This window comes from Hyperolius riggenbachi, chromosome 1, assembly GCF_040937935.1.
Source record: "Hyperolius riggenbachi isolate aHypRig1 chromosome 1, aHypRig1.pri, whole genome shotgun sequence".
NCBI classification, from domain to species: domain Eukaryota; kingdom Metazoa; phylum Chordata; class Amphibia; order Anura; family Hyperoliidae; genus Hyperolius; species Hyperolius riggenbachi.
This window is the reverse complement of record NC_090646.1, coordinates 468,500,048-468,515,641: the sequence shown is the minus strand read 5'-3', so window position 1 is coordinate 468,515,641 and position 15,594 is coordinate 468,500,048. Positions and strand designations below refer to the sequence as shown.

The 15,594-nt window shown below is 44.3% G+C and overlaps 1 protein-coding gene across 10 annotated transcripts in view; it reads right to left on the bottom strand.

The window, feature by feature from the left end:
• Positions 1-15,594, bottom strand: part of EMID1 (EMI domain containing 1) — a 129,262-nt gene that overhangs the window by 58,518 nt on the left and 55,150 nt on the right. For 8 of the 10 annotated variants that reach the window (XM_068240086.1, XM_068240094.1, XM_068240077.1 and 5 more), the window contains exons 5-7: positions 3,914-3,975; positions 3,709-3,823; positions 732-776 (exon numbers count right to left, since the gene is read on the bottom strand). In XM_068240086.1, the coding sequence (XP_068096187.1) occupies positions 732-776; positions 3,709-3,823; positions 3,914-3,975 (222 nt within the window). The remainder of the gene's footprint in view (positions 1-731; positions 777-3,708; positions 3,824-3,913; positions 3,976-15,594) is intronic. The other 2 variants (XM_068240124.1, XM_068240110.1) reach the window with 1 other exon arrangement.

The window sequence follows — 15,594 nt, the reverse complement described above, 5'->3', positions numbered from 1 at the left end:
GCGCTGTATCAATTCTTATGTATAGAGTGCTTGGGGGTGGGGGGGGGGGCAATGTAAAACTTGCATTGGGGCCCATAGCTCCTTAGCTATTTCACTGCCTGGTAGTGCTCCTGATTCTGTGTCTCTAATACTTTTAGCCGTAGTCACTGAATAAGCATGCAGCAGATCAGGTAATCTGACTCAGCTGACTCAGGTTTTACTGGATTAGCCATATGCTTGTTTCAGGGTTTTGACTAGGAGACTACTAATATCAGAAGATCAACAGGGCTGCCAGGCAACTGGCATTGTTTAAAAGGAAATAAATATGGCAGCCTACAAATCCCTCTCAACTCAGATCCCCTTTAATTTTTCAGCAACCATCCCTATGTTCTGATATAACCCAGGCCAGGGATGAAAACTTTTTCCACTTCAGACACATTTTAAAAATGCATGATAGGTTTGCAGACCAGTTACATGCTTCATTATTCTCTAGGCTAAGAGAATAAGGCCCTATACTTGTGCTCTTTCTCCCTTTCCCTTTCCTGTTCCACGCTTGTTGTGAGTGTACAATGCAAACTCCCTAGAAGACTGTACTAGAATAATTCTGATGTATGCATGTTACTTCTGTAAATAAAATACTAGGAAGCAATACAACTGGAGAGAAAGAAATGGTGTATTATGAGTAATCATTAATGCGTGACAGTGTTTGCATGCTCTTCAAGGACATCCCTGCAGATCAGTAAGTGACTCACCTTCCTGTGCTATAAGGGAGTCTCTGGATGGTGGGGTCATAGATCCTGCAAAAAAACAGGTTAGGGAAATTAGAGAAACACGCTAAGTATTACAGGAGTGTGGCGTCATGTCAAGGTTTTATGAAGTAGTTTTATGTAATGCGGGTAGAACTGACAAGTGTAGCAATTAATATAAGGGATTTACTGACACTGCAATGACCATACAGGACGCAGGACCACCTTTCCTGTAACCAGTTCCTTCCTTTCTCAAATGTGTACAATGTCCTGTGACACATATCCAAACTACTGGGGTCACTGGATGCACAAACAGAGTCAATGGACACACAGCTGCACAGATGGACCTGAGACTGGTGCAGACACAAGCGCTCGGGACATGCTCACATACATCTCTATAAACACGGGAGGCCTGATTCATCTCCCTGGGATAAAAGGCCTTATCGAGTTTCCTATGGCCCCTGCCTCAAACACAAGTTACTGGCTGATGTAATTGTAATATAACCGCTTCAGATGTCTGTTGAAATTCTGACACACCTGGCAGATTAAACGAATCAACTTGAGTACTAGAAAGGCATCTTGCGGTAAAGTGCTGGTAATTTCTATTGCTTTTACTGCGCTGTCTTCAGCACCACACACTTTGTCACCTCAGTGCTTCTCTGCTATCTGTTTGAGATGTTTTCATTGTTTTTTGTGTATTTCTTTTTTTAATTGGCATAGCCCCCTCCCCTATTTAATATTTTGTCCCCCGTCAAGCTGACATAGACAGAACAGCTGAGTCGGTCAGGGTGTGACACCACTTCCTGAACTATACCACGTGTGGTCCCATAACATGGCATGGACTCTGCAAGAGGTTGGCAGTAATGTTTTGCCCCTCTTGCAAAGCCCTCTAGTCCATTTCAAGGATAAGGGGCTCATCCCCACCTCCGTGCTTGGGGAGTTGGGGGTAAATACTCCCTCATATGTGGAGGTAGGTCCTTGAATGGAATTATGGTGAAATCTGAAAGTCCATTTGAGTAAGAAGGGGACCACCAGGTGTTTGTCCCCCTCCTACCTATTTATAACAAAGGATTAAATGTGTGCCCAAACAAGTTGGTAATATTGAAGAACTTCCTGAGGTGACTGATATGTCTTATCACCTGGGTAAAGCAAGCTATAAGCTCAATACCCATCTGAAGATGGAGCAGGAAACCTCACGGTTCCCCAATCCATCTTCCTACCTGTGGGAACATGTGACATTACGCATTGGCACTCGATGGGCGCGAACGGCATAAGCAAGCAATAAAGCAATCGTGGTACGCAGGAGTCATCAGGGATCTTAAAGATCTGCTCCGTCGTGATGGTCATTATCGTCGCATGTCGCCAAACGTCGTTGATGTAATCGTGCACCTGTACCAACATCACGAGATCGTGGAAACAATCGATTGTCGCTCAAAGAATCGCCTGTCGAAACAAAAATCGTTGTGAAAATCGCCTAGTAGGTACGGGCCTTTACACTCGTCTGCCCTCATTCGTGATGTTTCCAACACCTCATCTAAAACTACTAAGTGAACCAGAAGAGAAGAACATAGTCAAAATTTTGTTTATATGACTTCTTTCTCCTATGGCCATCAAGATAATGATCGCCCAACGCTATAGTGTAATTTAATCACACTAATTACTATATGAATGAGTTAAACAATCATCCGTAATGATGATGATTGTTGTAACTGAATCATGCCCAAAGATATAGAATTTGCAAAACCAGTGGCATAGCAATAGGGGATACAGAGGTTGCAACCGCACCGGGGCCCTTAAAGGGCCCTCCCTTAATCGGCTCTCTATTGGTCCTGTGCTAGTAATGATCACTTCTATAGATGTTTTGAATAGTAGTAATCATTAACGAACTGTCCCCATCCTCCTCTTGCACCTCCGATACTGTGACGGTCCTTGGCAGGTTTTGGTGTGTCATGACAATTGTTATACAGTATATAGAGAGCTCGGGGGGCCTCATGTAGAACTTGCACTGGGGCCCATAGCTCCTTAGCTGTCCCACTGTGCAAAACAGTACCAAAAATAAATTGCTTTAAATGGATCCTATGGTTGATGATGGTGTAGGACTTTGCTACTATATACTGAAAGAGAAATGTTTACCAAATGTACTGCTGCTGTATTGTTCTTCTTTCTAATCTAGCCAAATTAAAATTGTGTTGAATTTAAACATAGCATGGTCTGGTCTGCAGCTCTACCTATACCTCCCCATAGCAGACAGCATGACTCACCAGATGCAGGAGGAAGGAGTTAGCAAAGAGACTGGGCAGAGGTACAGATCCAGTCATTTGCAAATAGCGGGACTATACAAAAACCAATGTTTCAGGGCCCCAAGTTTCTTCTCCATGTAAAGGTGGTGCCAAGACTTTGCTTTTGTTGTATTTTACCATCATGTACAAATAAATAGCCTAATACAGTACTTTTTAAAGGAGTGCTTTCTTTGCTTTTATTGGCTTCTTTTCCTTCATTAGGGAGACTTTCCTTTACTTCCTAAACTTAGTGACCCTCACACAAATATAGAAAACAATAAACACCTCACAAATAATATTACTACGGTCCCATTTGACTGTAAGAAGTATTATATTGCTTTCTGTGCCCCACAGGTAGATTTCACCTCAGTTCCTGTCTTCCCTAACCGTCTGGAACAGCGAGTAATGGCAAATCTCCTCAATCCCTCCCCAGACTACCATAAAAGGTTGACGGAGGTTCTAATCCTTTCCTGTATTTGTTTGGAGTTCTACTTTTTTACTTTTTAAAAACAACTTATTTTGGGGAGGATTCATTTGTGTTTTGTATTCCAAGGGTACTATTTCCATATGGTTGGCAAGACTTGCAAGTGTTTGCTGCCAACTGAAAAAATTTGAAAAACAAGACTGTGCAAATCAAACAATGCAGAAATTAAAGGTTCAGGTATAAGCAATGTCAATATGCAAAAATACTAAATAATTCCTACCCTTTATGTTGACTTCTCCAGGACTACCGCGTGCTTGTTGGCTTCCCCACAGCCCAGCTGCCTGAGGTGGAGATCGTGTCCCTTGGGCACTATCCGGCGTAATCATTGTGGCTACCTGTAAACAGCAGTAGATGGGTAATATCCCTGAAATATAGGGCTCTGGCACCACAGAGAAATAAAGTACATCATCAGCTTGTTACATTACCTTGGCTTCCAGTGCTTTAAGGCGTTCAGTCAACTCTGGAATCTGACTGCAGTTTAGACATCCTACAAGACAAGACAAATAAACATTTATATTGCGCTTTTCTCCTGAAGGTCTCAAAGCACTTGACCTTCAGCCACTAGAGCGCGGTAGCAATGTTAGGGAGTCTTGCCAAGGTCTACCGAATAGGTGCTGGCTTACTGATGCTGGAAGAGCCAAGATCCAAACCCAGGTCTCCTGTGTCAGAGGCAGACCCCTTAACCATTACACTATCCAGCCACAAGAAGTAAACAATTGGAAGGGACACTTACATTTTTATGTTACTGTAAATAACTAATCATTTTCAAGTCAACAATCTATAAGGCAAAAATAAATGAAATTACTTACTAACTTTCTACATACTTAAAAGTATATGTGTCAAAGGTTTTCTGATGCTGAGCTGACTTTTTTTTTACAAACTTCTACTTGTCCACCTATTGTGCTACCTTTCAAAAAGTGTACAAGAAACAGGATTGTCCATTGTGAATGCCTTTCAACTGATGTTACACGTTATGTGGAAATTATATCTTTTATTTATTTATTTTGTACAGACAGTCCCCTAAGTAGTAATTAAAAAGAACCTGAAGTGAGAGAGATATGGGGTTGATGCACACACTTGCTGTAATATTGGCAAGCACAGACATCACACGGCAGTATTACCCTTACTATCAGCACTGTGTGTCGTGACTTATGCTATTAGCGCAACCCACGGTACTTGACTAGTGCAACTGTTGCTTTACCAACGCGCAGTATTAATGAGCGTTACCGTCAGAGCCGGATTAAGGCTAAATGGGGCCCTAAGCAAAGTAACTGATTTGGGCCCCCCCATCATGTTGTAATAGAATCAGAAGATGCAGCTGCACAGCAACATGCCGCAAACACCGGGGCAGCCGAGCTACTGGTTGCTATGGGCAACATCCCGCTTTCCTCTGTGGGTGCACAATGCAGGGAATAGCAGCGGCAAAATGCAGAGTGAGAGATGAATGGCTGGGACATTTGCACTCAGGGGCTGGGGCACCCCTGTGAAGAGGGCGCCAGATATCACAGCAGCAGCACTTTCCCCCTGCATCTCCAGCCTGGAAATAGCAGAAAGCTCTGGACACCGCCAAACCAGAAGCCATTCCCCAGACAGAATTACATAACCACCCCCACCACCGAACAACCGATTTCCTCCCAAACTAGACAGCCACCATGCAGCCTCCATCCCAGTGAATACGATAGTCCAGCAGAGAAGGCAGCCGCAGCGGGGGAGAATGACAGCACCAGATGACTCACATTCACCTTTTGCGATCCAAGCAATAGAGGTCCCGTCATCCGGAGCCCATCTGTCTCCTCTAGAGTGCTGCCGCTCTGTTACTACTACTATTAATACTTCCTGTCTGTTTTGTGAATCAGGAAGTTCAGAGCGAGCGGCTGCACTGTAGAAGAGACAGATGGGTTTCAGATGACAGATCTCTATCGCTTAGATCATGGATAGGTGAGTGAGCGTTTGCCATCTGCTGCTATCATTCTTGCTGCAGCTGTGGTTCTATGTGGGAAGGGAGGCAGGAGTGGGCAGCGGCAGAGCGCACAGTAGCAGGAGGAGGACCTAGGAGGAGAGCCTGGCTCTGAAGACAATCAGCAGCGCACGGCATCATTTGACAAGACAAGACAAATAACATTTATATCGCGCTTTTCTCCTGGCGGACTCAAAGCGCCAGAGCTGCAGCCACTAGGACACACCCTATAGGCAGTAGCAGTGTTAGAGAGACTTGCCTAAGGTCTCCTACTGAATAGGTGCTGGCTTACTGAACAGGCAGAGCAGAGATTCGAATCCTGGTCTCCTGTGTCAGAGGCAGAGCCCTTAAAGGGACTTCGAGCAGTGCCTGTGGGTATGCCTTTAAGCATACCCACAACTAATTAATTACATCCTCACACCTACCAGCATGATGTTTGTAATTATATCCCCCTGGGTTCCTTATATTTCATTGCATTGTGCTAAATCGAGCTGCCGACTTTGGAGAAAAGTCGTCCTGTGTAATACAATGTAACTATGGAAAGATGCATATCATTTTGAAGCTCTCTTTCTCCTCTTTCCAATGATAGATAAACTGCCACCCTACGCCTTTTAGTTTTCGCTATTTTCACAATCGAAATTGCCGTGATTTCGATCGCGAAAATAGCGAAAACTAAAAGGCATAGGGCGGTGGTTTATATATCATTGGAAAGAGGAGAAAGAGAGCTTTACAATGATATGCATCTTTCCATAGTTACTGCACTGCTCAGAGTCCCTTTAACCATTATACCATCCAGCCACCGCTGACAGCAGGATGGCGAGGGCTGGTTTATGTGCTGATGGGGCCCCTTTGACTCTGAATGAGCCCCCAAGTGACTGCTTTTGTTGCCTGGTCAGTAATCCGGCCCTGGTTACCGTTAGTAGCGTTGGTTACTTTAACAACTGTCATGCTAGTCGAGTACCATGGGTTGTGCTAATAGCGTAACTCAGGGTACACAGGGCCATTATTAATAATAATAATAATATGGATGTGCAATGTCTGTGCATGGCAATATTACTGCAAGTTTGTGCATCAAGATGTGGTGAATCATCTATTAATAATTAAAGCACACCTTACGGTAGTGCATCACTCATGTTTAGAATGTGAGACACTGTTACGTTTTATGCATACTTAAAGAGGAACTATAACCAAGGATTGAACTTCATCCCAATCAGCAGCTGAGACCCCCCTTTTCCGTGAGAAATCTTTACCTTTTCTCAAATGGATCATCAGGGGGCTTTGTATGGCTGATATTATGGTGAAACCCCTCCCACAGTGTGATATCAGCACCTAGGTACTCCTAGGTGGGAGCCTTGTTGCATTGTGGGAAATAACAGCTGTTTCCCACTGCCAAGAAAGCAGCATCTTTCTCCACAGACATCACTTGCCCACAGTAAAGATTTCATCATGTGGTACATTTCAGAATGTAAATTAGGGAGAGGAAAGATTTTACAATGGGCAAACACTGACTAAATCATTTATACGTAATTATTGTAAAAATTAAGCACTTTTTTCATTACATTATTTTTACTGCAGTTCTTCTTTAAATTTCAAATAGTTATACAGCTAAAAATATATTTTTAAAAACCACATGGATTTTAAAGGATCATATAGGATTATAAAATAATAAAATGTTGTAGTCCTAAGTGATTTTGTGTATACAGGAGCTTTCTGTTATTGTAACCAGTTTCTTATGTCTTTATTTTTTGTGCTTGTTGTTCATATACCTCCAGGAGAGCCTCATATACCAATATAGTAGCAACAATTTTTCCTGTCATGCATCAGCTTATTCAATAACAGAGATCAAAGCATCAGTCACATGTAATAACCGAAGTCTGACAATATCTTACTGTAGTTAGGTTATGGAAAGATGATTTACATTTGCTACTGTAGTTAGGTTATGGAAAGATGATTTACACTTGCTACTGTAGTTACGTTATGGAAAGATGATTTACATTTGGTACTGTTGTTAAGCTATGAAAAGATGATTTACATTTGCTACTGTAGATAGATTATGGAAAGATGATTTACACTTGCTGACATAGAGATTGTGGAACATAATCCACTCGTTGCACACAAAACAAGCGATGCTGTTTGCTTGGTGTTATTGGATTGAGCAAAACAACTCTCGGTCCAGAATATTAGACAGAAGCATAAACAGGGTGATGGGACCCCATAGAAAGCTATCCATTTATTGGTATTCGTCTAGGAGGGTCTGTTAGGGAGGGGCTGTAGATCTGCCCTCCTTGTTCCCCTCATTTTGTTCTTTATAAATTTGGTGCCAGCCGCCTGCGCTCTTGATCCCCTGATGACGCAAGATTGCGTAACCGGTCAGGAAGGAGGCAGGCGGCACCTTTTATACTGGCTGTTGACCACCACATACTCGCAAAAGTTACCGGGGTTTCCATTTCTTGGGCCTCGTATGTAAGTTTTTAATACTTTTTTTTATTCTTGTTATTAAATATCCACCCTTGAAATAAATGGTTACATTTAGAGTGGTACTCTGCTTGCTTTTTATGCTAACATCCTGGTACTGGACTGGTTCCGACAGAGGGATTGGAAAACCTTTGGATTCCTGGCGGACCACTGCTGGGTTCTCGGATTGATGAACGCGATACGCACGACCTTATAATGTGGGTTGTTGGCAGCTGGTAAGCCCCAATTTAAACTTCTGACGTGCGCTGATACTGATATTCTTATGATTGTTTGCTGACTCTGGACAGTATCTTCCCTCAGCAGCGGTCGATTACTAAAGCCCTGATTGGCGCTGATAGAGTTTTTTCATTTATATAGAGCCGACATCTTTCGCAGCGCAGTACAGAGTATATTGTCTTGTCACTTAACTGTCCTTAAGATTGGCTCACAATCTAATCCCTACCATAGTCATATGTCTCTATATGTATAGTGTGGTGTATGTATCATAGTCTAGGGCCAATTTAGAGGGAAGCCAATTAACTTATCTGTATGTTTTTGGGATGTTGGAAGAAACTAGAGTGCCTGGAGGAAACCCATGGAGACACGGGGAGAACATACAAACTCCGTGCAGATACTGCCCTGGCTGGGATTCTAAAAGCGATGCAAGGCGAGTGCCTAAACCACTATGCCACCGAGCCTATCTGTTTATTCTGGTAAGGGCACAGGACATACCCTTGCAACACTCGTGATTGCTTATATAGTTGGTATGTGGTATGGCCAAATTTGGGAGGGCTGTCCATGTTTCTTTGCCCCCCCCCCCCCCCCCAAGTTATGTGTGTACAGTGGCAGACAATTGATATTGATATTGCTCAGGAATCGAGGGTCGTTAAGGATCTGACCTGTCAGATCTTTAATGCCCCCTGATTCCCAAGCATTATAGATCACAATGCTATTTCCACCCCCAGCCAACCAAATGAAGCCGATCTGTCACCCATCACTGTCCCTCGGCCCTCTTCATAGCAACAGAACATATGGCTAGCCTCAAGGCTTGGGATGTGTCTTCATAGCATTGTTCCCTGAATTGTTACCCAATTAATAATTTCCCTATCCCCAACGGGCAACAGTTCTCACATGTGTGTACATAGCTTAACTCCTGCAGGGCATAGCAGTGTAGCTAGTTTAGTCCCTTGCATATTCTGGCAAACAGATGCAATTTGCACATGCGGTGCCTTTAAATTTTGTTAACAGACATTTCTGAAGCCATTATAAGACAGGTGCTGCTTGGTTCGAGCACATACCTCTGTTTCTCTATCGTTATTTTAGTTCCCACTGTGAGATACAAAAGGACATCTCCTGCTCATTCTCTTCCTCTCCTCACCATACACCATAATAAGCTACCGTACTTGGCAGATAGCCAAGAAGTTCATCTGTAAACTGACTGGGAAAAAATGTTACTTTAAGCAATCAGGATAGCGAAGCCTACTGTAATGCTATTTCAAGCAATCAGATTAGAACTCGGCCCTGAACTGCCATTCAGGCTGTCAAGTCTTGATCCACCAATGTAAGATTCCACGGAAACAGCTGCCCAAGTATGCTGTACCTTGGAGTATGTTGGTGCCAGGCCTAGACCGGATTGTTTACACGGTCCTGGATTTAACCAAAGTTAACCAGTTCAGGACAGTTGGCTTACACCCCCCCCCTCCCCAGTGATCCGGCTATTTTGTTTACAAATTAGGGCTCTGCAGCTTTAATAGCTTGCTGCAGAGCCATACCACGCAGCACACAATTGAATCCCCCCCCCCTTTTTTTGCCCACCAACAGAGCTTTCTGTTGGTTGGCTCTGATCGCGCGAGCAATGTTTGTTTATTTATTTCTTTTTAGTTGTATATTTTTTTAAAATAAATTATTCTATTTTACAGGTTTTTTTTCTACCCCCCGCCAGCTATTCCCAGCGGTCAGCTCTCATAGGCATCAGCCTATGAGAGCCGATCGCTCTCTGTGCCTCTTCAGGGGACAGACAAGTGACACAGCTGTCCCCTGTACAGCGCTGCCATAGATTGCAGCTCTATACAATGTAAATAGACGGTGGTTTCACCGTCTAACAGTCTCCAATCGGCGATCGCTGCTGGTAGACTGATGACAACCAGCAGCGATCGGTCCGGACATATCCCAAGGTACAGCATACCCGAGCAGCTATTTCCCCCCACTCAAGCAGGGAGCCTCGCACATCGGCGGGCGAGATCCCCTGCAAAACCCCACCCCAGGACTTGACACCTTTCAATGTTAGGTGGTCCTGGGGCTGCCAGCTTCCCGATGCCTATCCGCATTAGGCAGTGGGGAAGGTGTGATGAATAAAATGGCATATCGCACCCACCGATGACGCACATCGATTGCGCCATCAGTAGACGTGACATTCTCGCTTAAAAATGACAATAAAACGTGTTTTCTCCCTTTCTCTTTCCCCCCCTGAGAGCATTGCAGAGTACAGTAACTTCCCCCCATGTCCTGTGTTAGGTCAGCAAGGAATTTCACACGTAGCTCGACCTCCCGCTGGGGCCAGCTGCTGGCACAGCACTCCCCAAGGAACCTAGATCCAACCAGTAAAGATAAGAAATCCCCGCCAAAATCATACAATCAAACAAAGAGAACTTTTATGTATTTGTAATTCAAAATAGGCTTGTCACAGAAAGACAAAAAATACATTTTCTGATACCCATAAATCAGTTCTATCATTCACCTGAATTACAGTTCCCCAACTGTCAGGGGTCAGTCGGGAAACCGCTTTATTCAGCCTGTGCAAACCGAACGCGATAGAATAGGCATGTGTAGCCTCATCTAATACAGGGTCGCAGGCCGCTCATGAATATAGTCTCGGATTTGCGATGCACCAATCTGGGGTGGAGTCACACAGATGAATAATAAATGTTACATTTTTTGCTTCTGAGTTCTGGGGGAGGCGACCTTGCTGCCAGGAGATAACCCCGCCTTCCCTCCACCTAGTTTGGAGGTAATCCAGCCCCAATTCTAAGATTGTATAAATATGGGGCCAGCAAAGCCCGCCTTTGTCCTTCATCATTTCATCTGCTAAAGAAGAGCTTCGAGCATGTGTTCACAGAAGGACTGAATGCATGCATTTTTCCAAGGACTCTTAAAGCTCATTTAAACTGGACTCTTTCTTCATTCTCCAAATGGACTGCTCAGCCATAACTAAGTAAGAACTTTCTAATTTTATCCCTTTTATTTTTAGCTATGTGTCTATGTGTTAATCTGTGTAAATGTATGTAATACAACTTTGTTATAAAAACGTTTAAAAATCGTATGCGAGAACCCGGCCCAGATATAAAGATCTGACCTAGGTTCCTGCATACTGCTAAGGGTTAATAGAGCGTTCTCGAAGTACTAGTATAATTACAGTAGCGTGCTGTGTAACCCGCTTGGTGGCAGATCTTTGAATTGTATGTGTGTGGTGAATCCTTTGGCGTCTGAACGCTCCCTCCGCGAGTCGGCTCATCAAATTGCGAAGTCAGGTTACGCTTCGTGATGAGCAAAATGACAGTGTGAGAGGATTTCTGACTCTGATCGATTGACCCCATCCGCAGACCGGCCTTGCGGTCTGTGACAGAAGGGGTTAACCTCCTGGCGGTACAATAAATCCGCCAGGGGGCAGCGCAGCACTTTTTTTTTAATTGATTTTTTTAAAGCATGTAGCTAGCCTAGCGCTAGCTACATTCTTCCCCCCTCCTTTCGCTATCCCTCCCACCCCTCCCATCGCCGCCGGCACTTTTACCCTGCAGGGAATCCCGTTCTGAGCGAAATTCCCTGTATGGGCTTCCTCGTCGCCATGGCGACGATCGCGATGACCGTCAGCGGGTGCTCTGATCCACCCCTCAGCGCTGGCTGGCACTGATTGGCCAGGCAGCGTAAGGGGTCTGGGGATGCGGCGCGGCGGATAGCGGCGAATCGGCGGCGATCATTATGCACACACAGCTAGCAAAGTGCTAGCTGCATGTAGCAAAAAAAAAAAAATTATGTAGATCGGCCCAGCAGGGCCTGAGTGGCACCCTCCGGCGGCTTACCCCGTGTCACACACGGGGTTACCACCAAGGAGGTTAAAGAAGATGAGGCACACCACTGGCTGCAAATATGCTTGTATTGCGGAAGAGAAGCACTATCTGATACAGACACGTTCTGTTCCGCAATACAAGCATCTTTGCAGCCAGTGGTATGCCGCCTCTTCTTTAACTTTGGTTGTATTAAATCTTGATACCTGCTGCAATAGTCCTTATAAATGTCTAGGAAGCTTTAGTAAAAAAACAACTGATTACTACACCATACTTAGTGTTTGCTTAAAGGGACCCTAAGCGGTCATTAAACAACGAAATCGGGACTTACTTGGGGCTTCCTCCAGCCCCCCGTAGCATTCTCTAAAGACTGGACCATGCATGCACAGGTCTCTTATGTCTGTCATGGTCTCTTATGGCAGCCGATGTGATGACGCACAGGATGTACTCTGGGAGCGCACACAGGCGACTTCAGCCGAAGTTGACGAATTACCACCGCCGGGGGATCTCGCGGGCTATGGGGGGCTGGAGGAAGTTAAGTCCCAATTTCATTTTTAATTACCCCTCATGACCCCTTTAAAGGACAGCTGACAGGAAAGGACTATGGAGGGTGCCACATTTATTTCCTTTTAAGCAATACCAGTAGCCTGGCAGTCTGCCTGAACCTGTTTCTTGAATACTTTTAGCCATAGACCCTGAACAAGCATATGCAAATCAGATGTTTCTGATATTATTGTAAGATCTGAAATAAAATAAATATGGCAGCCTCCATATTCTCACTTCAGTTGTCCTTTAAAAAGTCTCTTTTTTCTCTGTTTTTCTCATATAATCCTGTTCATGAATGCCCCAGTGAAATTGCTGCATCCCCGCAGCAGATGGGTGATTTATTGCTGTGTTTCAGACCAGCAAAGTTCTACAACTTTGCTGGTCGCAGATTGTGCTGCTCTGACACGCAGGGCTTCTCTTCCTGGAGAGGCTGAGCTTTGAGCTGTAGCTCAGACTCTCCGCAATCAATCTCCGCCAATCTCCACCTCCTCCCCGCCCCTCTCAGTGAAAGAAGATTGAGAGGGGCTGAGAGGAGGTGGAGATCTGCAGAGATTGATTGCGGAGGAGGCAGAGCTACAGCTGAAAGCTCTGCCTCACTGAGGAAGTGAAGCCCTGAGAGCCACGGAGCTCTGCATGGCTAATCCTGTGTAATATATCACCCATCTGCCGCGGGGATGTGGCGATTTCACAGGGGCAATTCACCCTGAACAGGATTATATGACAAAAGCAGGGGAAAAAAGAGACTTCAGACTCTCTTTAAGTACTGATAAGAAATTATTATTATTTAGTATTTATATAGCACTGACATCTTCCACAGCGCTCTACAGAATGGTCATACGTCTGTATCATGTAGTGTATGTATCATAGTCTAGAGACAATTTAAAGTGGATCCGAGATGAACTTTTACTCATTGCATAATTGTGTTCCTTTCCTATTTTTATAGGGCATTCCTCAAGCCCAGGGGTAGGGAACCTATGGCTTGGGAGCCAGATGTGGCTCTTTTGATGGCTAAATCTGGCTCACAGACAAATCAGTAGGAGTTGATTTACTAAGCCATAATGTGCTCAAGCAGCACAGCTTAGTGTGACAGCGTAAATAAAATTTTCAAAGTAGGCATGCTACTGCTGTAGCATGCACTACTAACTTACTCGCGCTACCCCAAAACACACGGCTGCTCCAATTGTTCCACTCTGAACCCTGTCAGGTCCAGTGACTTTGTAGGACGAGATCCCCACACTTTGATTGGTTCAATAGGCTGCCTGTCACTTGACAGGCAGCCTATTAGGCCAAAGTGCGGTGATCTCGTCCTACAAAGTAAATCAACCCGCAAGTCAGCTAGCTAATTGTACAAGCTGTTAGTCGGTATTTCTCCTGTCTGGTTTTCAGGGAAATTGCTGATGTTGCTGAAACCCAAGAGAAGCTGAAGACTTGTCTGACACTTCCGCTACCTGGCGGATCAACTGTAAACACATCACCATGGCAACAGAGATGTGAGCCCTCTGCTGCACGTGCACACTGTCCCAGTTTGAAACATATTGTATGACTCTCACAGAATTACATTTTAAAATATGTGGCGTTTATGGCTCTCTCAGCCAAAAAGGTTCCTTGACCCCTGCTCAAGCCAAATACTTTTTTGTTTTTGTTTTAATAGTCTAATTCCCTATAAACTAAACAAGCCTCGCCCACAGCTTTTCAGGGAGCCAAGGCATTTTCAGACAGTAGCAAGGGCTCATGGGAGCTCAGTCTGGGCAGGAGGAGGGGGAGGTATTACTAGCTAGAGATTTCAGAGGCAGAGGGGAGGAGGAGGAGGGGGGTTTAGGTTTTTTTCACAGGCGGAGTGCTCAAGATGCAGATAAGCTTGCCTCTGTGTAATGTTTACAAACAACATGGCTGCTGTCATTGTATCACAGTAAGAAATAATCATATTCTATTGAGGCTGTTTGCAGCCAGATTTGCTGTGTAAACTATCTAAACTTTAGATAAGATATATAGACAAGTTACTTGTTATAGTTAGTTTTTCATCTCGGATCCGCTTTAAGTGGAAGCCAATTAACCTATCTGTATGTTTTTGGGATGTGGGAGGAAACCGGAGTGCCCATTGGAAACTAACACAGACACAGGGACAACATACAAACTCCATGCAGATACTGCCCTGGCTGGGATTCAAACCAGGGACTTAGCTCTGCAAGGTGTGAGTGCTAACCACTAAACCACCACGCTGCCCTTGTGCTTTGGGATAATAAGAAGTAGAGAAAAATGAGGAATTGGAAAGGAAAAGACTGAGGCCCCTTTCACACAGGGTGACGCTACATCAATGAAAGGATGTAACACTGGAGCATCCGCACGTTAGTGGGCAGCATGTGCGGTGACGTGCGGCGATTGGAAGTCATGTAAGTGTATGGTGCAGATATTTTAAACTGTTCGCCGCTCGTATTTGCATCGCTCATGCACAGAGGTGTATTTTGACAATACACTTCCAGGCAATTCTAACATCAGCCACAGGAAGTGTGCGCTAGAGAGCCCCACTTCCTGCTTGGATTGCAGCCAGAAGGGAGATTACTGCGCAATTGCCGTGGGAATGTCCAAAGGCTGTTTTTGACGTTGCAGTGCAATGCGATCGTGCAACAACACCGCCAGTTTCTAGTGTAAAACCAGCCTCAGGCTCCTTTCCCACTGCAGCTGTTGCAATCCATCACAACTGATAATATAATCACATTGCAACACGATGCAATTATATTTCTATTGTTCATTAACTCCACCCCAAATTCTGTTCCCATTGGTCACATTTATTAACAGAAAATTGACCCATATTTACAGTATTTGTGGAAAATAAAATATGAAACATTAATATTTAATTATTGAAAGCTAATAGTACTTCAGCAATATGACTGACCAGTTATCTGAAGCTCTTTTCTATTTAAAATGGTGTGAAACTCAGCATTTCCTCTTTTATTCTAAAAGATTATTTACATCATAAATTCTACTACCACAAAAAAATAAAGTTTGTAGCAGAACAGCATTCAAACAGTTAAATACAACACTTTGCTCTTCAGTGGAAAGCTCCTTGCTTCAGTGGGCAGCTTCTGGC